We start from the raw sequence: 26,962 nt of genomic DNA on the forward strand, positions 1-26,962 counted from the left end.
CATCATGGAAGAGCTGTCATCGTTGGTTCAATAAACAGTCAGTGAGCATTGGATCATCTCCATTGTGTGACAACTATCTGTTTTCAACAAGGTGTAGGAAACAGTCATCATAGCGAAGGTAATAGCCAGCTCGGAGAAGTCAACTCACTGAAAATCAATAGAACTGAGGGTGCCTCACAGTACCATCCAACAGCTTCTCAATATGCATGCCATTCACCCATACAAATAATCTTTGCATGGATTTACGAAGTATAAGTCCTGCAAAGCTTATCCATGGATGCTTACCATTGTTTGGACATGTGCACATGGTTCTCAGATCTCCTGGACAATAACACCTGCTTTACCAAAGACAGTGTGTTGTTCAACTGCTTTTTTGTGTGAATGGGAAGGTGAACAAACATATCATGTGGTATTGGGTTGCAAGAAAATCCACACTGGATTTCCCCTACCTAACAACCAGGAGCCTTGAAGGTAGTGTTGTAGTATGGAATATGGAAAGCACATCTTGGGACCACTTTTATTTGACAGCAACATAACTGATGAGACATATTTAATTATGCTAAGTGACCAATTAATGCTTGCATTTTATGGACTAGGGGAAGGTTACCCAGGGTAGTTCTGACAGGATGTGTCACCACCCCATTGCACCAGAGAACTGAGGAACTTGTTAAATGATACTGTAAAAATAATCATAATTTAAAATTCAGAATCATTTTACGAATTGTTTATGTTAGAATGTTTATTAGTTTTAGTTTCATAACAAGCATTGTCAGCACTTGCGATGTGCCCGTTATTTAAATTGTTTTGTCAAAAATGATATGTAAAGCAGTTAAAAAATTATTGTACTTACCGGATTTGAATAGTTGTGTTACTTTAAACAATTTTATTGTAGTTTAAAATTATCAAGTGGTGTGTTTTGAAGAGACATCCTCGTTACGCTAATGTAATATACGTGTCAGTCATTGTATTTAGTTTCTTGCTTGCCACTTTCATGGAATGCGCATGCTCGCCGAGAAGTTTGATGTGTGATTGACAGGTGACAGAAAGTGTTTGGTATTGTAATAACGAAAAGAAAAACAACACAGCATTCAGAAGAAAATAAGAAAACAGGGCAGCAGACATTTAGATTCAGAGGAAACTGAGTTTTTTTTATGTGACAGTCAGAGGAAAATTAATAGTAGATTCCAAAAAAGGAATCATGGAACTATGAAGTTTTAAAGTGGAATAAGTATTGATAAATAAAAGGGAAATATTGCTATAGGCGTTTTAAAAGGAATATTGGAGGAAACGCTAATTGGAAGATTTATAGTAGATTCCGAAAAGAGAATCGTAGAACTATGAATTTTTTTAAAGTGGAAGAGTTAAGGCTGTCAATAAGCATTAGTGAATAAAAGAAGAAATTGCTATTTATGTTCTAAAAGAATTTTCAAGAAAACTCTGATTAAGAAGTTTTGTCTGTATTAAGGATGCCGGATCTAACTATTATTTCTACTAAAAAGAGACAGAATTGAGTTAGGAAGAATTAATGTGTGCTACATGAGTGATGAGAAAGGATCCTGTGAAAATGAAGAATAAAGTCAAAAAGGGCCTTGACAGAGAAAGAAACTGGCTATGAACATTTTGTAATTTTGAAAACAAGGTGGTTAGTCTAGTCTTAAGTGTAAGTTTATTTTTAAAAGGCCTTGGATCCAATTAATTCTGTAGTTAGTTATAATTATGTAAAATTTGTTTGAAGTGTATATATTGTTTTTGTTTTATTAAATGTGTTTATTTTGTATTTTGGTCTTGAGTCAGTGATTTTTGGATTCCAAAAGAAATAGTAAAAAAGAGGTCATTGCACCAATCAGAGTGAACCCTTGTGCAAATAAATATATAGGTACACTCGGAAATAAAAAAATAATTGTTAGAAAAAGAGATTACATAAAATAAATAAAAATCCTAAATTATAACAATACTTTCTCAAACTGGATTGGGCAACATGGGTGCGTGGTGTGGGCTTCATGCTCACCAGATTTTGAACACCCTTGATTCTTCTTCTGAGATATACTAAATGTGCAGATTTATTCAGTGAAAAGCAGATACAGAAATCATCTGTGGATAGATGCATCTGCAGGGATCAATGGAAATGGCATGCTAATGCACTACATTCATTGCTAATGAGTAGCAATGACGTATATGTGCATATATGTCATCGAGCACATCATATATTGTAATATCAATAAACTATTTATTATGCATATTCACCTATGTTTCCACAATTTATGGACATCCTACAGAAATAAGAAACAAAAGACATTTAACACATGTAAATATACCATTATTATTCATCATCTGCAACAGGTTAAAAGCCAATATAGAAAATAACACTCTTCTTTATTCATTCTTGTAGCAAGGCTTATACGTTTGTCATACATAGGTGGTAATTAACTTAAGGAATTTATAACGCATAAAACGGATATTAATTAAAGGAAACTTTAATGAATACCTTCAATATTTCAGCAGCGTCACGTTGCCATCTTCAGGAACATACAAATATGGTATGTGCACACAGGCACTAACAAAAGCAAATGAGGAAGAAGGCAAGAAACTAATATTGTTCCTAAAGTCCTAATGGTGCCCCCTAGCAGGCTAATTAGGTTGTCTTGGCTGTTGGGATGAAGTTCTCATGATGTAATCTCCCAAATTTGGGGCAGTCTCATGCACCCAAATTTGTTGAGATTTGGAACGTTTTTTAGAGCTGCTGATGATTCCATGAATAATCTTTCATACTCGAACTTGCTGCGGTGTATTATTTTAGTTTTCTTCCTGAAAGAAAACCTAAAAGAATACCTGCCGAGGAAATAATGATCCAAATAGAACGTGGGATTCGCAACCTTCCTAATCATATTGCCAACAACGTCAGACTGGATGTAGCTGGTGTTCTCACCAAAGCAAGACCTCCAAAAACCAACTTATCCAAAGACGAATATGCAGCTCCACTAGAAATTAAGAAAAACAAAAAAAAAAGGTAATCACCAAAGTGGATAAGGGAAATGCCACGATGGTTCTCAACCAAAAGGACTACACAGGTAAGCTTAATGCTTTATTATTAGACTGTACTACCTATCTCCCTATTGAATATAATCCTACCAGCTCTCAGATTAGAACTCTCCACAGACTCCTTAAGAAGGTCACTTCTTGGCCTGTGGAAGTTACTAACAAACTAAAACCTTTTAACTCTAGACCCCCCCCCCCCCGATTATATGGACTTCCAAAAATACATAAACAAAATGTGCCATTACTTCCCCCCGTAGTGGATGGCATTGATTCCCCCACATATAAATTAGCCAAAACATTTAGCCAAAGCGCTCACACACTGTACTGGCAACACACCATCATACACAAAAAACTCAGCCCACTTCAAAGCCAGCATAGAAAACCTCTCACTCCAACACACTGACATAATGGTCAGTTTTGACGTCTCCTCCCTATTCACAAACGTCCCACTCAAGGAAACCCTAGAGCTCATCCAAGCCAAATTTCCGCCCCATATCTCAGCCCTATTTCAGTTCACAATGAACTCAGGCTATTTTGTTTGGCAAGGAAAATTCTACAACAGATAGAGGGGACATCCATAAGTTCACCACTTTCCCCAACCTTGGCCAACTTCTTTATGGAGACCTTTGAAGAGAAAACCTTAAACTCTGCCCCACAAAAACCCACTATTTGGCTTCGGTATGTGGATGATGTGTTTGCTATTTGGCCACATGGCTCAGATACACTCCACTCCTTCCTAACACACTTAAACAACCAACACCCCAGGGTCCAGTTCACCTTGGAAAACGAGGAAAAACAGCACCCCTCCCCTTCCTAGACACTCTAATCACTCGCCAGCCTGATGGATCTTTGGTTTTCTCTGTTTATAGAAAACCCACCCATACAGGCAGATACATTCACCAGCAATCCCACCACCCTCCCTTACAACAATATGGGGTTATTAAACCACTATATAACTGGGCAAAATTAATCTGCTCAGATAACGATGCCCTAACCACTGAACTAAACCACATCCTCAACACTTTCTTAGCCAATGGCTACAACCCCCAAAAAATACTAAAACCAGTAAACCATAATTCCCCCCCCCCTTCACAATAAAGATTACACTAAATCTATCACCATCCCCTACATACAGGGCACCTCTGAGGAAATAACCAATATCCTCAAAAAATATGGCCTAACATCTTGTTATAGACCATATAAAAAGTTGGCATCCCTTATTTGTTCTATCAATGACAACCACTTCCCCTAGACCTACCTGGTGTATACCAGGTCCCTTGCAGCTGCAAATTGTCCTACTTTGGCCAAACAGGCAGTACAGCGAATATCAGGATTTCAGAACGCAAAGACTACATCCGGTTTCACTAGGACAGCCACTCTGGGCTTGCAGAGTGGCTGTCCTAGTGAAATCCCATTCCATAGATACCTGCCATAGAATTCGTTGGAAGAAAACTAAAATAATACACTGCAGCAAGTTCAAGTACGAAAGATTATTCATGGAATCATCATCAGCTCTCAAAAACGTTCCAAACCTCAACAAATTTGGGTGCATGAGGCTGCCCCAAATTTGGGAGACTTACATCGTGAGAACTTCAACCCCAACGGCCAAGACAATCCAATTAGCCCGCTAGGACTTCAGGAACAATATTAGTTTCTTGCCTTCTTCCTCATTTGCTTTTGTTAGTGCCTATGTGCACATACCATATTTGTATGTTCCTGAATATGGCAACGTGACATTGCCGAAATATTGAAGGTATTCATTAAAGTTTCCTTTAATTAATATTTGTTTTATGCAGTGTAAATTCCTTATGTTAATTAGCAGTTCTTTATTCATTCTATAGAAGGGTTTCCCAAACATTTAAAAAACAAAAAACTACTCAGTAATATTCTTTTTGAAACATCATGTCACCAACATGATGTCTGAATGATGTTCTACACGATTTATATTTATTTATTTTTTTTTGATACATTGGGGAAGAGGGAAATACCAGTTATGGTTACACCTCATAAAACACTCAACTGGCATAGAGATATGATATCAAAATGGGCCTTAATGCTATTCCAAATGAGAAGATATTTTCAGAGCTTAATTACGCAACTGGCCTTGACTTGTATACACATTGAGGTTGCCATGGATGCATAAGATATTGCCATAAAACTTGCAGTGTCATTTGTATGACATTGAAATATCATGGATACAAAGTGTATGAGTAATGATATGTTTTAACCACATAGATGTTGATGTGGTTAAAGGAGTCACAGGTATGAGGTGCATCTTGATATGTAAGGATGGTCACCTGGTTTCATCCAGGATTATCATCCTTGTTTTTGTTACACTCAAACATCAGTAAAATCAAGATATTTCCAATGTCCTATTAGGCTCTACAACCCTAATACACTAAGATGCTTTAAATATCAGAATAGCTTTCCCAAACATCCTGTCAACAGTATCATCTATACTCGATAGTAGAGCATGATAATAAATTTTGCACTATGAAGAAACCTAAATGTGTCAACTCTGAGGGACACCATCCAGTCTACTCCAATGCATACTAAGGTGGAAGGATAAAAAAAAGAGACATATTCAAGATAAAAACTAAACAAAATATCTCATAGGTTGTAAAGGAAAAGCTAGTCACCTGTTCTAAACTATTCTTATGCTGAGAATGTGATTAAGAAATTTTCAAAAGCAACACAAACCCATATTCTTGGAAGTTTTTCCACTTGGTTATACTATAAATTAAAGATACCAAGAAATTATATACTTGGTTTTAATCTTTGGTTTGCTTGGATAAAGGATTAAACCAAGTATATAATTTCTTGGTATCTTTAATAAACCCATATGTCTATCCTACCATCCAATAATTTCAGCATAACTGAACTTTGCAACTCTCAAAATGATCCTGCTGAATGAGAACCTACTTCATCAAGAAAATTATGCCAACAGCATCATTGAAAGAAAAACATCCAGATATCTTCACCAAAAATATGGATACATCTGTTTCCACTGAATGTAAATTAAACACAAGAACTCCCTGACGTATAAGATGAGGTAGTAAACATTTTTCTAGAGCAAGAAATATTCCTATTCTTTCCATACCAATTGTTACCAACATTCTTTTGATAATCAAGGATCTTCTGCAGAGACATATTTAAAACCCATTGGGGTTCCCACCTTGAAGCATTTCACTGTTATTCATAGGGATAGAACCAGAGATGGATCTGCTCATGGAGGAGTTTCTAGTGGACATCCAGCTTAACACCACTCTGGAAGTAGTAGCATCCATTTTTCAATGGGATTTCATATTACAATATGTTCAATTTATTTACTATATCTACCTAGTTCTGAGTCAACTCAGATCAGCCATGATAATTTCATATTGCAACTTCTTCAGCCCATGCAATGGACAATTTTAATGGACACAATACTCTATGGGTAGTTCCATCATGAACAGTTAAGACCAGAGAATTTTCTCAATTGTTGACTGTTTGATTGACAGTCATGACCTCTAATTGCACGCTTAACATTCTTTCTTATTCCTGTCCACATGTATTCTTATATTCATTAGATCTTACAATCTGCTCTCTTGCTGTTGACTAGAATACATTTTTCCATCTTGTAATCCTACAAATTTAATGCTGAAGCAGTCAGCTAAACATCCATCAATAAAGCAGTGATGTAACAGTGTATTGTTTAGTCAGCAACAACTGCAATTTAAAAAACTCATCTCCATTCCTCCTCTATCCAAAATCATGGAAACCCTGAGTGTCAAGCAGCCAAAAAAAGATCAAGACAGAGCATAGGGTATATACTTTGGAAATATCCATCATCATCAATATCCTGCTCAACTCGACTACTTGTCAGATGTGTACTCACTAAGTGCATACAGGCTACTATGAGAGTACTATGTGATTAAGTTTATTTTATAGGATAGAACCAGATATGGAACCAAATTAGTCTCTTACTTGTTAGCAGAACAGTATTGTCATATCTAATATTTAGTCTTTAGGGTGCTTCTGATTGAATCAGTCCACTTAGATCTATCTTGGTCTTTTTCCAGCCATCTTGGTATCAAACACTCATCGTGTTAACCTTTCTATTCTATTTAAGTGGCCATATCACCTTAGAATAGATCTGCGCACACATTCTTGAATGCTAAGAATATCAAGTTCCTTTATACTATTTTCATTTTTAGTATGATTCTGCTATTGATGCCATCTGTTCATTTCCCTAATTTTTCTCATAACTCTCATACCTGTAATAGTCTAATCTTTGATCAAGTTATAGCTAAAGCAAAGAGTGTCTTGTATACCACTATTATAGCTAATGTAGTATTCTGACTGATTTCTCTCTTATTCCATATAAATTTATTCAGCTGGCTCTCCATTCTACCAACTTTGCTTATCCTGTTTTCTATTTCCATACTTAAATTTGCCATCTTCACTAAAAACTGTGCCTAAACAGCTGAAATATTTTACTTCCTATATAGCTTCTCTATTTAGAATGTAGCTGAAGTTTGTCCTGGTGTATTTTCATAGTTTTGGTCTTTTTATTGCTGATTTTCATGCCAAATTTGTTATAGCTATTATTCAATTCAGTTAGAAAATCCCAGAGACTTGCACTGGATGTCATTAGGATCATCATCTGCATAAAGCAAAGAGTAAATCTAATATCTCTGTTTCTAATATCAGGTTTAATGCCACATTCTTTCTTAATGCAATTCATATAGATGATGAATAAGAGTCGAGACAGTGTGCACCCTTGTCTTATTTTACATCAAACTCCATGTATTTCCTTGAATTCCAACTACTGACGTATAACTTCAATATAGATTATATCTCACTCTTTATAATTTTTTCCAGCTCTGCAAAACTTAAGTACAGATCCTTGTTATATTCCTGTGATTTCTCAGCTACTTGTCATAAAGTGAAATTCTGAGCTTGACAACCTCTATTTGGCCTTAACCCAGCTTTCTCCCTCAAATTTAAATATCCAAGTTAGAAATATCCTGCCACATCAAATCTCATAGCTTTTAAACATGCTTGGACCATGGTACATTATATTAGATATCATAGTCACAAACCAGCATTGTGATTGAGTTTACATCGTGTATCAGTTATGCAGAGTTAAAAGCCAGTGCAAAAGTCATATTGGATAAAATCTGGAAAATGAAGGATAGATATAGAACACAGCATTCATCTGCCCTGTAATATAATGGATGTGTAATTGCTGAACCCAAAGCAACTGTAGACACTTCAGGAAAAGCCTTTGCTAGAATCTCATCAACTTCATATCCTCTTGAATTATAATGATAAAACAATAAGAGAAAGAACAGTTTGACTTTGATATAGATTAGCTAGATCTGTAGCTTAAGGAGGAACTAAAAGAGCTCTTTTACTCTATTGTGTCAGTGCTTTAATGCCTGATAACATCTATTATAAGATGATAAAACTTCTACCATCTTCTGTGGATCTGTTTCTATTATTGTAGAATAGAATAGTTACTGAGGAGAAGTTTGTGAGTTCATGTCATAAGTTAGTTGTGAATGCCTTTTGAAAACTAGGAAAAGATTCATCATAAGCAAACAAGTACTTACCTGCTGCTCTGACCAGCTATTTTTGTAAGATATTTGGAGAAAATGGATAATTCAAGATTTCTGTGGTATTTGGAAAGCAGTGACCTTTTCTTGAAGACACAGTACAGCTTTCCTAGACACTGATCAACATTGGACCTGTTTGGTTCATCTAGAAACACTGTAAGAAATGTATTTGTGAAATGTGAATGTTCAGTTTCAATTTTCAGTTGAAAAAGCTTATGACACGACCTGGAGATAGGGTATATTAAAAGTCTTCTATAATTTTAGTCTCAGGGGGAATCTCCATGTTTTTATTAAAGATTTTCTCTCTAGTTGAATCTTCCAAATTCAGGTGGGAAGCACATTATTCCAGTCATATTGCCAAGAAAAGTGTACCCCAGGACTCTGTCTTAAGCATGTCACTCTTTGCCATCAACATAAACTCATGACTTCAGTTTTCTGCCATTCTTGTAGAATGAGATTAATTGAAAGGCAGTGAACTCAATATACAATTTGATTGTATCTTTTCATGAGCTCTCAGTAATTGGTTCAGGTTTTCAGCAGAAAAAATGTGTCTACATTTCTGTGTACACTCTTTACTCAGACCCAGAGTTAAGGATGGGACAGAAGCTAAGTTTTTGGGACCCATATTTTGACAGAAAGTTTACATTCCTTGCCCACAGTCTGAGAGAAAGAGAGGAAAATTAAACATCTTTCGAACTCTATCCTCTGCAGAATGGGATTCTGATTGATGTTCCTTCCTTTATCTTAATCTTGTCAGTTGTTCACTCAAAGCTTGATTATGGGTTATGAGTGTATATTTCTGCAAGGAAGATATCCTGCATTGGTATAATCTTATCCATCATGAAGGCATTTGAATCATTTCTGGCACATTTCACACATTGCCCATTCAAAGTTTATGTCAAAGCAAATGAACCTACTTTGTCACTTCGATGGAAACAATGCACTTAGTTATGATTTTTTTTTTTTATGTAGCTCCCACCTATGAAAGGTTACCTTGCGGACCTATAGTACATTCATATCATGGGTTGTCTCAGGATTTTTTCCTATTTTTATTAATTTTATTTAGTTATTTTTGTATTTTTTTTATTTATTTTTTACTAGCCCAGAAACCTTGCTCTAGAGACCGAACATGAAACTTTTCCAAGCCACTTCAGACATCCACGTGGACAGGTATTCTTTTCCTACATTGGGAAGTTCAATATTACACACATAGGACTGCTGTTTGGTCATTTGGCATGCATGTGAAAGAGATTATGCAAGCTATTGGCATGAATGTTGACAGCATTACATTTGCTGAGCATGATAGTCCTCCAGTGATGTTTGTATTCTCTGTTTGTTAAGGCTTAAGTGCTGGAAGGACGTTATTTTGGAGGTTTAATGGAATATTTACAACACTAGAAAAGGATTAAAAACTAATTTTAATGCCTCCAATATTTCCTCTCAGTCACTGAGACATCTTCAAGGATTACAAATAACTCTTGTAACACACACACACACACACACAATACCAAATGAAACACTTGGGTGACTCTAAAGTCCTATCTAGATGGTGCCCCTTCTATGGGCATTTGTAAGTGGCCTGGGATGTAAAGTGGGACCTCTGACAATTATTGTTTCCCAAATTTTAGAAAGTTTTATGCATCCATATTTATTTGAATTCTGTTGATTTCTGAGTAATGCTGCAGAGTCTAAAAACAGTCTTTCCTTTTTGAATTTACTATGGTGGAGCATGTGGTTTTCTTCCAGGAGATCCTGTGTGTTGTATCCAATACATGCTCTGCAAGGCCAAATTGACTATAGTTGTGATTGCAGATGTTTGATTTTGTGTTCTTCTAAATGGAAGGTTGCTGATCTACCTGTCTGTCTGAAGTAAACCAGCTTAAAGGAACAGGGTACTTTTTATACTCCAGGCATTGAGAGAGGAGGGAGCCGATGTTTGGTAGGATGGATAAGAGTAGCAAGTTTCTGGTGGGGCTTAAAAGCTGTGTAGAGGTTGTAATTTTTAAATCACCTGGCTAATTTTTCTTATGTGCCACAGATGTAGCAGATGATGATGGCATTTCTGAAATCCTTCTGAAGCGATGGGGGAGGAACTGATTTTTTTAATTCTGTAATCACTGTAGCCATTGGAAAGAAAGGTGTTGTATATGTGGTTGAGTTTAGTTGAAAGAGAGGTTCCACTGGAACAAAAATTATGGGCTCTATTGGTTAGAGTTTTAATAATGTCATACTGTTGAGAGGGGGAGGGGGGGAGAGTTTGTGAATGTATCTGCCTGTGTGAGTGGGTTTTTTATATGCAGTGAAGGAAAGATTACGATTAGGAAGGCATGTTACTAAGGTGTCTAGGAAGGGTAAACTATTATTATTTTTGGAAATAATAATAGTTTAATAAATATTAATATTTTTGGAAGGGTAAATTATTATTATTATACTGGATTCTTGAATGTAGACTATTGAGGTGATTGAGGAAGGAGTCTAATGTGTCTGAGCCATGAGACCAAATAGAGAACATATCATCTATGCATCTTAGCCAGATGGAAGGTTTGAGAGGGGCTGAGTCTCTGGCTTGTTTTTCAAAATTTTCCATGTAAAAATTGGTGAGAGGGGGACCCTAGCAGTTCCTCCCCCTCTGTTTATAAATTTTATTCTTCGAAGAAAAATAACCAGAATTGACGGCAAAGAAAAAGAGATCTAAGATATAGAAGGAAAAACGTTTTTTAAGAGTGTTAAGGTATCACTTAAAGGAATATTGGTAAACAGTGAAGTGATGTCAAAGCTTACAAATATATCTGTATTATTTAAAGTTAGATTTTCATCTTTTTTTGAAAATTAAATGCAATTTAAATTGTGTAGTTGACAAAAAGAAGTTTATGAAAGAAGAATAAGTACACTCAATGGACAGAACATTAGAGATACCTATCTGATAGTATGTTGGTCCTCTTCTTCCGTGTAACAGCCTGTACTCTCCAAGGCTTTGACTCCATCAGATGTCAGAAGGTTGCCGGAGGTAATTCCAGCCATGCCCGTTGCCCACAACTACACCTTAGATGTTGGTCTTGGATACATGTGATCTCATGTCTCACTCAATGGCATCCCAGAGAGATTTGATCAGGTTTAAATTCAGGGACCTTGGGAGCCACAGGATGGTCTCAAACTCAGATGAGTGTTCCTCAAACCATGTCTGGGTGGTTGCGGCCTGGTGGGGTTGTGCAGTGTCAGGCACATTGTCTTGCAAACAGACCATTGGCTGCAGGATGCACGAAGGCCATGAAATTGTGTAGGTGATCAGCCAGTACATTCTGGTAGCTCGTAGCATTTAAGGACCTAGTGTGTGACATGAGAAGACTCCCCAAACTGTTACAGAGTAACCAACTCCTTGAACAGAGCTGACCTGGCATGATGGGCCATGGCCTCATGCTGTCGATCCATCAGCTCAGTACAATTGATAATGGGATTCATTAGACCACACGACTCTGGTCCACTCTGCACGGGTCCCATTTTGATGGTCCTGATACCAGGTGAGGCGCAATACCTGATGACAACAGTGGTACATAATTAGGATGTTGGCTCCTGTAACGCATGGTATGCGGGGTACACTGTACCATTCACTCATTGATGCTGCTTGGATCTCCAACATTGAAACTGGATATGATTTGCTGCTGTTGTCCAGTATTTGGTCTGCATGAGCCTGGACAAGATACGACCTCAGTCATCAGTGGAATGTGGTCAGCCACCACTTGCTTGCTGGGTGCTGGTACATCCGTTGATAGTATACTCCTGGTAGACCCTTGATATGTTTGCCCTCGAGAATCCTAGGGTTCTCACCGTTTGGGCAATAGAATGATCCATCTGTCTTGCACTGATAATACATCAATGATCAAAATCGCTAAGATTGCCACATTTATTCATGTTTGTCGATTGCAACACTGTTGAGAAGTCCCGATGTCTGCCTATTTGCCATCTGCATTTGGTTTGGGTACATTTTACTCTGTGCTGGGGATGTTAGTGTCAACCTTCCCATCACCCTTATCACTAATTTTTGTCCATCAAGTGTATATTTCTTATCCAAATATGAGTGGATAACAGTTTCCTTTGTGTGTTCTTGTCCATTTGCTGTTGTAAACATTCTATATTAACACGTTCATTGTCAAGCTGAAAATTGGAATTTCGTGTGGTGGCCAAATTTTTTTTACTTGATAGCGACGTCCACGCGATAACGCATGATCGGCCGCTTGGCGAGAACTCGCATCACGCGATAGCACGTGATTGGCAATGAACGTGTTAAGAAGCTAATGTTTCACGTTCCAAGCAAAAGTATATTTCAAGCACATCTTTCTTTTGTGAATTTGAGCTATTTGCGATAGTTTTGTTATATGAGTACATAGTATAAAGAATAAACAAATAATTTTTTATGTTATGTACACATATAACAAAACTATAGAGAATAAACAAATTATGCTTTATTGAATTAGAAATACTGGTTTCATGAGCTGATGGATCCATTTCAAAAGGATCTTGTTAATGTTACAATAAAAGTTAAAAAAAAAAAAAAAAACACTAGTGAGGTTAACATAACTTCAGGCAGTGAAAGGTTACAGCAGATAAAAGAAAATTAACTCAACAACGAATTAATATTGCAAAGTTTGATCTTAATTTTGAGGTGTCAAGCTTTAGAGGTCTTTTTGTATTTGTGGTGGTTTTGATAAACTTTATTTTTGCTGATAGAATTTCATGATTAGAATCCATATTTATTTTTTAAGGTCTTTGCATTTTAGTAAGATGTCCAGTTTTTGTTTATCAAGATATAATCAGTATGGTTTTTAATTTTCCCATCAGGCGAGGTTCGTATATATTTGTGATTGTCTCTGTGAAAAAGTAGTGTTTGTAATCACAATCCTATTGTCTTACAAAATTAGGACTCTAGTGCCTCTTTCATCAAATCCCCAATTTTCCCATTACTTCTTCCATGTTTTTAGAATGCTTGCCTATTTGTGCACTGAAGTGTCCTGTTACTACCAGCATGTCTTATCTGCTAGCAGTATCAGTTTCTATTTATAGATTTGAGAGAAATTCCTCATATTCATCATCTTCACGAGTGATCTGGTACATAAATTTCTATTATTTTAATATGTGTGTTTCTTCTTTTGTCTTTAATCTTAGTCAGATTAATCTTAAAGATATTGGGATAATTTCTGTTCTTGAATTTAAAAGATGATTTTTTTTTAGTATGATTGCTGTTCCTTCTCTGTGTACTCCATGTTTTCTTCATGAGTAAAATATTCTTGCAATTTGGATGTTAATATATCCTTCATTTCCTCATCTGTCCAATGGGTTTTTGACATACCTGCTGTATTCCACTTAATTTTTTAACATTCTTCATCTAACAGTTTATTTTCTAGTTTTAAATAATGTTCTGACATTAATTGTTGATATATTTGTGATGTTCTCTGCTGACCAATTCACATACTTATCTCACTTTAAGCAGTCTTTCGAAAGATATGTTGTTTTTCCAAAATGTGATAATACATCCTGTGACTTCTGTTCACAGTAGTTTGAATATTGTAGGCAGCTTGCCATTCCTATTCTGCAGAGACGATTAAGGATATATATTGTTAGCAACTTGGGAGAAAGGGCAGACAAAAAAACAAAATAAAATTTTCATTTGGCAAGGAAAATTATACAAACAGATAGAGGGAATAGTTCTCGACTTTCTCCACCCCTGGCCAACTTCCTCATGGAGACCTCTGAAGAGAAAGCCTTAAACTCTGCCCCACATTAAAACCACAGTTTGGATATGCTACATAAATGATATGTTCTCCATTTGGCCCCGTGGGGTGGATATGCTCGACATTTTGTAAACAATCAACATCCCAGGATCCAGTTTACTTTAGAAAAGGAAAATAACAACAATCTCTCCTTCCTAGATACTCTGATTACATACCAGCCTGATGGTGGATCCATGGCATTCTTTTTTTACAGAAAACTAACACAAACTGGTAGGTACATTCACCTTCAGTCAACCCCTCCTCTCAACAATATAAAACTCTAAATAGCAGGACAAAATTAATCAGTTCTGATAGCATTGCCCTAACTATTGAACTTGACCACATTCTCAATGATTTCTTAGCCAATGGCTACAACACCACACAAATCCACAAAATATTAAAACCTCATAACCACAATCTCCCTCATTTCCCCCTCCTTTCGGAGCAGAGATTACACAAAATCTATCACCATTCCGTATATCTGGGGCACATCTAAAAAATTAACAACAAACCTGAAGAAATACAACCTTACAACAACCACTTACAGACCACAAAAAAATTGGCATCCCTTATCTGCTCTACCAAAGACCAGCCACATTCCCTAGACCTACCAGGTGTAAGTCTAGGGAATGTATTACTTCTGGTTCCACCATTACAACCAATTTGGGCTTGCTGACCATATTTTGGATACTCACCAGAGGATATGTTGGAAGAAGGCCACTCTGTTGCATTGTATCAAATACAGATACAAGAGGTTATTCCTGGAATTTGCCTCAGCCTCAACAAATTCAGGTGCATGAAACTGTGCCAAATTTGGGAAGCACTCATCCTCAGATCTTCAGCCTAATGGCCAAACCCACCCAATTTTACCCACTAACTGGCACCATTTAGAATTCTAGAGTCACTTTCATTGCCTTTCTTCAGTCTTGTTTACCTAGTGTTGGTGCCTGCATGCATATATCATTGTTCTATGATCCCTGATGATGACAATATAACATTGCTGAAATATCAGAAGTATCAATTCAAGTTTAATATACTTTTAAAAAAAAAGTTATGAATGACCAGTGAATAAGCCTTTCTACCAGAATTATGTGACATACTGTATTAAATAAAAGATCTGTTCTTTGGTGTTTCAAATAAAATGACTTGAAGAACTCTGAATTAATTTGAATATTTTTCGAAATTTCAAATATTGAAAATATTTTAAAAATCTTTTCAAGTATTTTTATGCAGTTCAGCATTATCCTGATTAAAAGTTTTTGTATGAAACAGCAAGATGCACTGATGATAATACAGATATCCTTTTGATGAACTTTGACATTGCTGACTTCCAAATTCATGATGATAATGTAAACAAAGTGCTTGAACATTTTGGGCAGGTAAGTATTATTTATGCTATAATAATATATTTAAAAATTTGTACTGTGCATGAATAATTAAAATTATTATTACAGTAGAACTCGGTTATAATGAATTCCATGGGACCGCATATATTTGTTCGTAATAACCGTTATTCGTTATATCCAAGAAGGTCATAATTTGAGTGAATTAAAACTGTTTTCAGATTTTTCTCAGCATAGGTATATTGGGTAACATAAATACATATGTGCATACATACATATAAAGAACAAAAATTTATTTTTAAAACTTCACATTTTTACATAAAAAATCAAGTGTGCTTTGCTTTGCACAAGATGCATATTTCATACATTTGAAATTATTATTATTATTATTATTACGGGCAACTCCAGGGAGTCCTTAGACTCATTGAAGGAGGCCCCAAATCATTTTCATCACAACTATTCGACATTCATACAGTATCTATCATACCCTGCCTTAAACTCATTCACTGTTACAGCATCCACCACAGACTCTGGCAGCCCATTCCACTCATTCATCACTCTAAAAGTAGAGAGCCCAGCTCTAACACCATTACTAACCACGCTTTTGCCCAGTTTCCATGGATGTACCCTAGTCCTCCCACAACCAGCCCTGTTCTCAAAAAATATCTTCAGAATTAATTTTATGGAAACCCTTCAGTAATTTGAATGTCTCAATCATATCTCCCCTCCTCCACCTATCAACCAATTTTTGCAACCCACAAATTCTCAACCTGTTCTCATAAGGTTCATTCCACAGACCTGCTATCATCTTGGTCACTCGCCTCTGGATCCTCTCAACCTCCTCCCCATCAAGAAGAAACCTAGGTGACCAAATCTGGGCACAGTAGTCGAGATGGGGTCTTATCAAGGCTCGATACAGAGGAAACAATAACCTACTTGTCAACGTATTCTTCAGCAACCAAGTGATTTGATGAGCTGATTTGGCCACTTTTGCAATGTGCCCCCTAAAATTCAACTCCTTATCCACCAACACTCCTAAATCTCGTGCCTCATCAATTTCCTAGAGTACAGTTCCACCAAAGTAGTAAACTGCAGCTAATCTTTTCACTCCAAAATGTACAACCTTACATTTTGCCACATTAAATTGACATCCATTCTCCTTAGCCCAGACCACCATTCTATCCAAATCATCCTGCAAAATTTTGACATCATCTGCATTCACTATTCCCTACCCAACTTTGCATTATCTGCAAACAAATGAACTGTTCCCCTCAGATCCTTTCCTATATCATTAATGAACAAATTAAACAGCAGTGGTCCAAGAACAGATCCTTGTGGCACACCACTAGTCACAGGCTGTCTTGTGGACTCTACTCCTGAATAAACCCCTCTCTGATATCTCTCCGTCAACCACCCTCCTATCCATTTAGCCAATCCTATATCCATCCCCATATGCTGCATTTTACTGATTAGAATTCTATGTGGTATCCCGTCAAAGGCCTTAGCAAGGTCCAGTAGAATCACTGTAAACCCATTACCCTTATCCAGTTCAACCGTCACTGTGTTATAATACGTGAGCAAGTTACTGAGGCATGACCTAACCTTCACAAAACCATGCTGTCTCCGATACAGGATCCTATTTTCATCTATCCAATCTTGTATTTTCCTCTTGACTATTTTCTCCAAGACCTTGATAACGATTCCTGTTATGCTGATTGGCCGGTAATTTTCAACAGCAGCCTTGGAACCACCTTTATGCAGTGGAACTATTTTCCCCTCTTTCCACCCCCTTGGGACTGACCCAGACACAAGGCTCAAATTAAACAAAATGGTCAAGGGCACTGACAATTCTTTAGCTGCTTCACGTATGACACGAGCTGGTATATATACCATCCAATCCCACAGATGTATTGACATTGAGGTTCTGTAATAGACTATTTACCTCTACTTCATTCATCACAATTTTGTATAAGCTGTTGGTTCATTCATTTCTGCAATATCACCACCTGGATAATATACTCTTGCAAAGTGCTCGCTCAGTAATTCCACTATATCGACTGATTCGGTTACCTCCCTACCCTCAGCATTTTTTAAAATCATTTTACCATGAACATTGTTCCTTATACCATTAAGATGCTTGAATGTGTACTCTGAACTTACAGATCGTGATTCCATAAATCTTGTTAAAATATGTAAAGCACTTTCTTCTTCACACCAGGTAACAATTTTCTCATCATTGCTATTTTCTTCCTCGGAGTAACTATTATCTTCTTCTGGTGTATGAGAGATTTGTTTTAAGATGTCAGCATCTGTCGGTATACCCGAAGTTGCGGCGCCATTACCAATGTCTATAAAATTATCAATCTCTGTGCACATTTCAAAATTGTTCAAGTTTCGCGCTTTTAACCACGCTGATAACCCCTAAGTTATCCTCTTCATCTTCTTCAGATTCGCACTCGTATTCCGCAAGACCAGCTTTCTTAAAACAGTTTTGTATCGTAGACGATGACACCAAATTTCAAGCATCACTCATTAAACGTATTGCGTGAAGTACACTGATCTTCAAATCATAAGCATAAGCATTTTCTGCGGATTTTTCTCTGCATTCTATCAGTTCCAAGACTAACAGACGACGAAAATGGGATTTAAAACATCTAATTACGCCTTGATCAAGTGGTTGCAAGACAGATGTCACATTCGGTGGCAAAAACAAAAGTTTTTTGTTTGTTAAATTAGCCACTACAAGATGGGCAGGACAGTTGTCTATCAATAAGAAAGTTTTCCGGTTTTCACTGTGAAGATTTTTATCCCACTTGCTAATTTCATTTTCGAAAATTGAAGATGTCATCCAGGCCTTCTTATTCGCTGTATAATCAACGGGAAGTTTCTTTATGTTTTTAAAGCATCTAGGTTTTGCCGATTTTCCAATTACAAGAAGCTTTCTTTTATCGCTCATGTTCGCACAAACTAAAACTGTGAGTCTATTTTTGATAAGTTTTCCTGCCAATGCACTTTTCGTTTTTAAATTGAAAAGTTTTATCGGGCGTTAAATTATAAAAAACTCCTGCTTCGTCTGCATTATAAATGTTGTTGTATCCATACCTTCGTTTGATGTCCGGCCATACATTCTTGATCCAGTCGGAAACAACGTTTTTGTCAATGGACGACGCCTCGCCACTTACTTTTGCGTAGACAATATTGTTTCTGTTCTTAAAGCAATCAATCCACCCATTGTTGCATTTAAAATCGCTATAACCAAGTTGAACAGCAAATTTTTCGGCTTGAACTTTCAAAATTGGTCCGCTAATAGGTAACCCAGCGGTTCTTTGCACTTTAAACTACGAAAGAAGTGCCTCGTCAACGTCACTTTTATTACACTTTTTAAGTTTTTCACACTTTGATAAATTGTTTTCAAAAGCTTTCAGAGTCAACTCGCGATTCTTCCAAATTGTTGATATTGTAGATGGGGAGGACAAACCATACATCTTTGCTACTGTCAGATTTGATTGGCCACTTTCCACCTCCCATATAATTTCTACTTTTTCAGAAACCGATAAAATTTTCCGTTTGACTCCTGACATTTTTCCACAACCAGAAAATGCGTACGTACAAAATGTCAGTAAAGGAACGACTAACATGTATTATTTGTTCGTTATTCCCGTTAAACGAATTCGTAATAAACATGAAATACGTGCATTAAATCAAAAGTAATTCAAATATACCTTCAAAATTATTCATTATAAACGTGAATTCGCTGTAACCTGATCGTTATAACCGAGTTCTACTGTATATAATATTTCCATGAAGCTTGCTCATCACAGAAGGCTCACACAAACCATTATTTACACACTGCCTATCATACTTCTTCTTAAAGTCATTCACTGACAAGATACTCATGACTACCTCAGGCAGCACCCATTCTTTCACTCATTCATCAATCTCCAGCAGCAAACAAATCTATTTTCAAATCATTGCTACTATACATAAACTTTCAGTGTTGACCCTTGCTCCTGTTTTATGTATCAATTTTTTTTTCTGCATTTATCCTATAAAAACTGTTTAGTAACTTTAGTATATTTCTGTCAAATTAAAATCCAACTTTTCTGACCTGTAAACCTTTACATTGTCCTCATAGGATGCATTCTACAGGCCTAATCATGATGTTGTTCAATCGTAATCCAACTTTTCTAACTGTAATCCAACTCTTTACAGTTTCCTCATCTGGTGCATTCAACAGTACTCTCACTATCTTGTTCAGTTTGTCTGTCAATCTCCACCATCTCCTCATTCTCAAGAAATTCAGGTAACCAAATTTGCACAGTGTAGTCCAGATGGTTATATGAATGCCTTATAAAAAGGGATAATAACTTCCTTGTCTATACTTGTCAGTGCATTTTTCAGTATTCAGGCAGTCTTTTGAGATATTTTCCACTGTTGCAAATGGCTTCCAAATTACAGCCCTCTGTCTCCATCATCATGTCTACAGTTTGTCTCAAAGTACATAGCCTTATATTTGTCACATGATCTTGCAGAATATCGAGACATCACTTTATTAATTATTGCCTCCTCAGTTTAGCATCAGCAGCAAATGTCTTGATCCTATCTTCCCATAGTCAATACACACACACACACACACACACACACGCACACACACATATATACATACAGTCATCCCTCGGGGTTCCGTTCCATCCAGCAGGATGTAAGTCGATACATTAAATCAACAGAGTTATAGGAGTTAGGGACTTAACAGTAATAAGTATACTGTCATTTTAATTTTTATACCTTACTATAAAACTATACTGTGCATTACTGCCACTATAAAACAGCAGAATAATCACCCAAATTTTCATCCGCAATCACATCTTCGTTACCTCCCCTTATGTGAAAGACCTGGCTGCGGCTCTTCTGGTGTAACTTTTGTTTTTTTTTCCTTGATGAAAATGTCTGGTGTGCTTTGCTTATTTCTCTTCTTCTTTTTCATCATAAAATTGTTTATAGCAAGCAAACATATCATGTACTTTCCTTTCTACTAATAAGTAGGGTTCAACATTGAGGTCCATGTCTTCAACCATTTTGAGAACATCGCTAACTGCAGAGAACATTTCTGCAAGACCCTTCACTGTTAATTGTTTAACTACCTCTTCTTGTTTCTCTTTTTCTTCCTTTTTTCAATTCTTCCTCTTCTGCTACATGTTGTTCCTCCAATTCGACCAATTCTTCATAGGTCAACTCTTCAGTGGCATTTTCAATGAGTTGAACTATGCCATCATCATTACTTAGGCCAACTATTTGTTCACTCAATTTGCAAAAGGTCTTCATTTTTTTCAAAACTTCCAAAATTGTGCCACTTATACATCGAGAGATCACTTTGTCCCAAACTACAGTAATATTTTTAATAGCATGATAAATATTGAATGTTGACCAGAATTGCATGAGAGTCTGGTCGCTTCCTTCAGTAGCAGAAATGGCTTGTGAAAAAGTTCTCCATAGATAATAAGCCTTAAACATTACAAGAACTCCATGATCCATCTGTTGGATCAATGATGTAGTGTTTGGGAGGAGAAACATGACCTTGAACTTGGTGAAGATCACTGATATAAGACGGATGACCCGGAGTATTATCTAGAATTAATAAAATTTTAAATTCTACGTTTTCTTTCACACAATAGCTTTCCATTTCACCCGCATAACAGTTGATTAAGGCATCCGAGAACAATTTTTGAGTCATCCATGATTTATCTCCGCTAATGAACTGGAAGGGTATGCTTCCTAATGTTTTTGAAGGCTCGTTGATTCTCATTGTGCCATATCACAAATGGTTTCAGTTTATATCCAGCCACATTACTCCCTAACAGAATCGTAACACGGACTTTAAGAGTTTTGAAACCAGTCATAGATTTTAGCTTTTTGTGGATGAATTGTCTGCTCGGGCATTTTTCTTTTTCCAAAACAAGGAGGTCTCATCCATATTAAATATTTGCTATTGGCAAATAATTTTCCTCCATAATAATTTTATCCAATTTCTCCACAAACTCCTTGACAGCCTTCTCATCGTAACTTGTAGATTCACCATTCATTTTCACATTATTCATGGCAAAACGCTGCTTGAACCGACTGGAAGAAGCATTGAATTCATATTAATGGTCCTGCTTTCTACTTCAACATGTTGAAGAGACGTAGTGCCTTAGTGCTAAAAGGTATGCGCTTTTGGTTCAAGTCCTCTATGGAAGTAGCTTTTCCAATCAATAGGACCTTGTCGTTGAACTTGCAACTTCATTTCGAAGTTGCAAGTTCAACGACATTCAACGATTAATTGCTCGCCTCTTCTTCTGTGATTCTTCACTAGATTTTTCAAACACAAAATCAACAGAGGAACTGTTGAAGCCACGTGCCGACTGCTGAGGGAGGTTGCCGCTGAATGTGCTGTTGTCACTGCATTGTTGCTAAATAAAAACCTTTTTACTTTATGCTCGCTTGCGTCTTGTTTGAATATATAGTCGAGAATGTTATTTATTCCATTATGGGATCACGGACATAACTCGAACGGACGTAAGTCGAGGGATGACTATATATATATATATATATATATATATATATATATATATATATATATATATATATATATTTGAAAAAAATAGATTTAATGACTCCAAGCGTGGTCTTGGAGTTATTAAATCTATTTTTTTCAAATGTATAACAACCGAGTAAAAGCTGATCGCCATATATATATATATATATATATATATATATTTATATTGCCCCATTCACAAAAGATTATTTGCAATTATAGTATATTGGATACTGTGGGTGAGCTAAAGATATTTGTTTCTGTTTTTTAATCAATTTTATGTATATTTTTTGTATTTTTAATTTACTTATTTTTACGTAGTTTAGAAACCCTGATCTAGAGACCAAACATGGAATTTTTTCAAGCCACTTCAGGCCTCCATTAAGCAGGTAATATGTTTCACACCACTCTGCTTGTTTCTTTCTCTTTACTCGTTTCTTTCCTTTATCCAACTCAGCTATCAGTTTATCATAGAAGCAAAGTAAAGGAAACATCTATTCTTTGAAATCCCATTTGGCTGAAATGTTTTACTTGTTCTATAGGTTCTCCATTTACAATCTAGTTGATATTTTCATTGTCTTTGACTTGTTATTGCTGACCTTCATACCAAATCTATTACAACAGTTATTCAATTTAGTCAGGGAATCTTGCAGACTTGTACCAGATTTATTTAAAAGTATAACGACATCTGCATAAAGTAAAGAGCTGAGATTAACATCTCCAATTTTGATATCAGGTTTAAAACCACTTTCCTTCATAATGTGATCCATATAGATAATGAATAACAGAGGGGATAATGTACATCCTTGTCTCACACCAGATTTAGCATTAAACCATCTTCCTGTACTTCCTTCAATTCTAACTGCTGACTTACAACTCAAATAAAGACTAAGTATTGCTTGATATAATGCCCCATTGACACCATATAACTGTAGCATCTTGAATAGCTTTTCTCTTGGCACCTTGTCGTATGCCTTTTCCAGATCTACAAAACTTAAATCTAGATTACATAAACATAATGGATATTAGATCCAACATTATTTCAAAGCCGAATGTAAAAATTATGAAAATCTCATAAGGTAAGTTGACCAGAGAGCTTCCAGGAATACACTTCCCGGCATTCACGTGGCAACTTGTTAATGCCAGGGAGTGTATTCCCATAAGCTCTCTTGTCAACTTACCTTACAAAACTTTCATGGTTTCTATATTCAGCTTTGAAATAATGCCGGATCTAATATCCATTTTGCTTATGTAATTTTGCATTGCTCAACTGAAGCCTTTTGGCCCTTTATTTTTGTAATTAAATACAGATCTTTGTTATATTCATATGATTTCTCAACTATTTGTCTTAAAGTGAAAATTTGATCCCGACACTTCTATTTGGCCTGAATCTAGCTTGTTCTTCACCAAGCTTCCCTTCCATAATCCTCCTCAACCGTTTCTTATATACTTGAATAAATCTTACAAAGAACACTCAGTAGAAAAATACCTCTGTAATTCTCACATTCAGATTTATTTCCCTTTTTATATAAGGGTGCTATGAGAGCTCTACTCCAATCATCTGGAATTTGTTCCTATGTCCAGGTCTTCTGAACTGGAGTGCATCCACTGCAAAACATTTATTGTTTAACCTTTATATCAATGACATTGTCAGTGGATTGCAGGAGGATATTCAGTTGTTTGCAGATAATGTGAAGCTGGGAAGGGTTATTAGTAATAGTGCAGATGTGGTAGTCCTGCAAGAGGATTTGAATAAGCTAGACAGATGGGCAAATGAATTGGGGCTTTCGGTTTAATGCAGCAAAATGTATCTTGAGGTTTGGGACCCATCGATGGGATGCTGCATACTCTATTCGAAGAGCTATACTGGAGGAAGTAGGGGAGACAAGAGATCTGGGGTTGATGATTGATAGAAACATGAAATTCAGGGGGCATATTGCAAAGGTGGTGAAGATAACACAGAGGATTGCTGCAATAATGAGAAGGACACTGACCTGCAGAGATAAAAGAGTTATCATTCCGTTGTATAAGACACTGATCAGATCACACTTAGATTATTGTTCTCAGATTTGGTCCCCAGGATTTGAAGGGGATAAATTAACTGTGGAAAGAGTGCAAAGGTGGATAACAAAGACAGTTTCAGGACTGTACAATGTTAGTTATGAGGGTGGACTGCAGAGTTTGGTGGATAGAAGAAGGAGAGGTGATTATGATTGAGACTTTTAAACTGTTGAGAGGTGGTTACAGGGTTGACACTGAGGAGTTCTTTCGCATGGTTGAACAGTGGGAAGAAGTGATGACAAGGGGCCATCCCTGGACGTTACAAACGGAAACTGTGAGCAAGAAGGTGAGGAGTGGTTTCTTTATAGAGGGTGGTTGAACCGTGGAATGCATTGCCTGATAAGTGGTGAGATCAAGAACGGTCAATGAGTTTAAGGAGTGGTATGATAGACTTTGTGTTTCCTAGGAAGGACCTCCCGCAATGAGTCTTTTGACCCCTCTTGGAGGGCTTAATAATAATAATAATAATTTATATCTACATATTTGAGCATTTCTGGTTGAATATCATCTACTCCAGATTTCTACATTTCAGGTTTTTGATGCCTTTTTCTACTTTAGGTATGGTTTTGTATTCCTGATTGCATGCCTGCTGAGTGTTTTTTACCACTATGCTGTCACTGATTGTTTCCTTTAGCAATTTTTTGAAGTAATTACTCCATACATCAAGGATATCTTTTTCACCAATTCCTTTTACAGCACTCTTTCCTTCATTTCTGAGATTTTTCAAGCCTCCAGAATATTTTGCCACCACTTTCTTGATATTTATTTTCTGTGTTCTTACCAGTCTTCCCATGACTTTTATTTAGCTAGTTTTACACAGTGTTTAGCTTTCTTACATTTGTCTCTGTAAGACAAATGTAAGAAAGTTCCTGGCAAATGCACAAGCTGAATTACTTGCCAGGAACATTTGATTTGCTTTCTTCATTTCCTTTACTGCCTCTTTAACTTCCTGTGTCCACATTGGAGTTCTGATTTTTTTATATTCTTGCAGACAACGTCACCACACTCTTCTCTGGCTGAATCAATCAATGTTTTCTCCAAGGTTTGATTTCCATTCTCAAACTCTTTCATTTTTTCGTGAATAATGTTTGTGTATTTTAGTCTACAGTTCACATCTGAGATCTGTTCAACTTTTATTCGCTTTAAAAGTTTCTTACATGTTCTTATTTTCAATATGAAATTTGGTTGTATCCTGCTCAAGACTAAATGGTGATCACTTCCAATTTCAATTCTTCTGTACACTCTAGTATCCTGCACCAGAGAGAAAACATCACTATAAACAATAACATAGTCAATGAGACTTTTCTTATTCCTTACCTCTTCTCTCCATGTGAATTTGTGCACATTTTTATGTTGGAACATTGTGTTAGTAATAACCACTCCATGTCTTGAGCAGCAATCCACAGATATTTGCCATTATTATTAGCTTTGCTCTTTTTTCCAAATTTTCTTAAAATATTTTGTATGTCTGACAATCATTTCTTACTCTGCTATTTAGATCCCCAACAAGGACCAATTTTTCATTGTGTCAGTTGCTTTTTCTAAAGCCTCAAAAAATTCCGCTACTTCTACCTTAGTAGAACTTTCTGTGGGACCATAGGTACAAATAAGTTGCCTTGCCCAGTTCCCCATTCTGATATTTGACCATATCACTTTACTTGATATTGCCTGCCATTCAAGAAGATTATCCTCTATTTAGTTCTGAATACTATAGCTACACCTTCTTTTTTTTGATTGTCATTGCCTGCATTTTGTGTTCATTGTTCAGAGAAATCTCAGCAGATTTTGTCTTTTTTGTTTCAGTCACCCCTATTATGTCGATTTGGTATTTATCCAATTTCTCAGCTAGCTCCATTTCTTTGCCATTCAGGCTTCTTATGTTGATAGTACTGATCTTCATCTCTGGTAATGTTGAGTTGGGATGTGTTTCAGAATTTTTTCCAGTAGCTGACTTTTTGCAGTTTGCCCTGGTTTTCTGGTAAAAACAATGGTGGCTTTGTTTAACCGGGTGACATCCCAGCTGGCATGAAATTCTGTCATGTTGTACCCTCATTTTATTTTGTAGTTTAAGCTGATAAAAATACAATTTGGTCAGCTAAATCCCAGATCGCCAGCCCAACCTCATTCGTTTAGTGTACAGGTAGATACCTAACAGAGTGCACCATGAGAAGGTGAGGATTGGATATTAGGTCAGAAGCTTGGTCAGTTCTCCACATTCCTTTAAAGGCTAAGTGGAGGTCTCCTCTCAGTTATACATCTTTGATCGATAAGCACCCCTCACCTCATAATCATTTCCATGATAAACCCCATTTCCATCATTAACATAACTACATAAACATTGTCATTCTTACATACAGATTCTAACCATTCCTCTCATCATAATTTAATTTTCCTAACTTTCTGTGTCAGCTAATAATTTCTAAAGACTCCTGATACCAAATGCATTTAAGTGTAACCCGTCCCTCTTATACAAATTCATTCTTCCCTCAAACTCACTCCTCACATCCAACAATTCCTACCATTCCTTTCTATACAAAATGTATAATTACTTATACATTCAAAACTTAAAATTCTACACGATAAATG

At 36.4% G+C, this 26,962-nt stretch overlaps 1 protein-coding gene across 1 annotated transcript in view; it reads left to right on the forward strand.

Annotated features, from left to right (window-relative positions):
• LOC150102450 (dehydrogenase/reductase SDR family member 7-like) overlaps positions 1-26,962 on the forward strand; it is a 209,943-nt gene that overhangs the window by 72,494 nt on the left and 110,487 nt on the right. Inside the window, exon 3 of the mRNA XM_090398772.1 lies at positions 15,674-15,780. Coding sequence (XP_090254898.1) covers positions 15,674-15,780 — 107 coding nt within the window. The remainder of the gene's footprint in view (positions 1-15,673; positions 15,781-26,962) is intronic.

This window comes from Typopeltis vanoorti, chromosome 10 (assembly GCF_054136105.1).
Source record: "Typopeltis vanoorti isolate ZY-2024b chromosome 10, IOZ_Tvanoo_1.0, whole genome shotgun sequence".
NCBI classification, from domain to species: domain Eukaryota; kingdom Metazoa; phylum Arthropoda; class Arachnida; order Uropygi; family Thelyphonidae; genus Typopeltis; species Typopeltis vanoorti.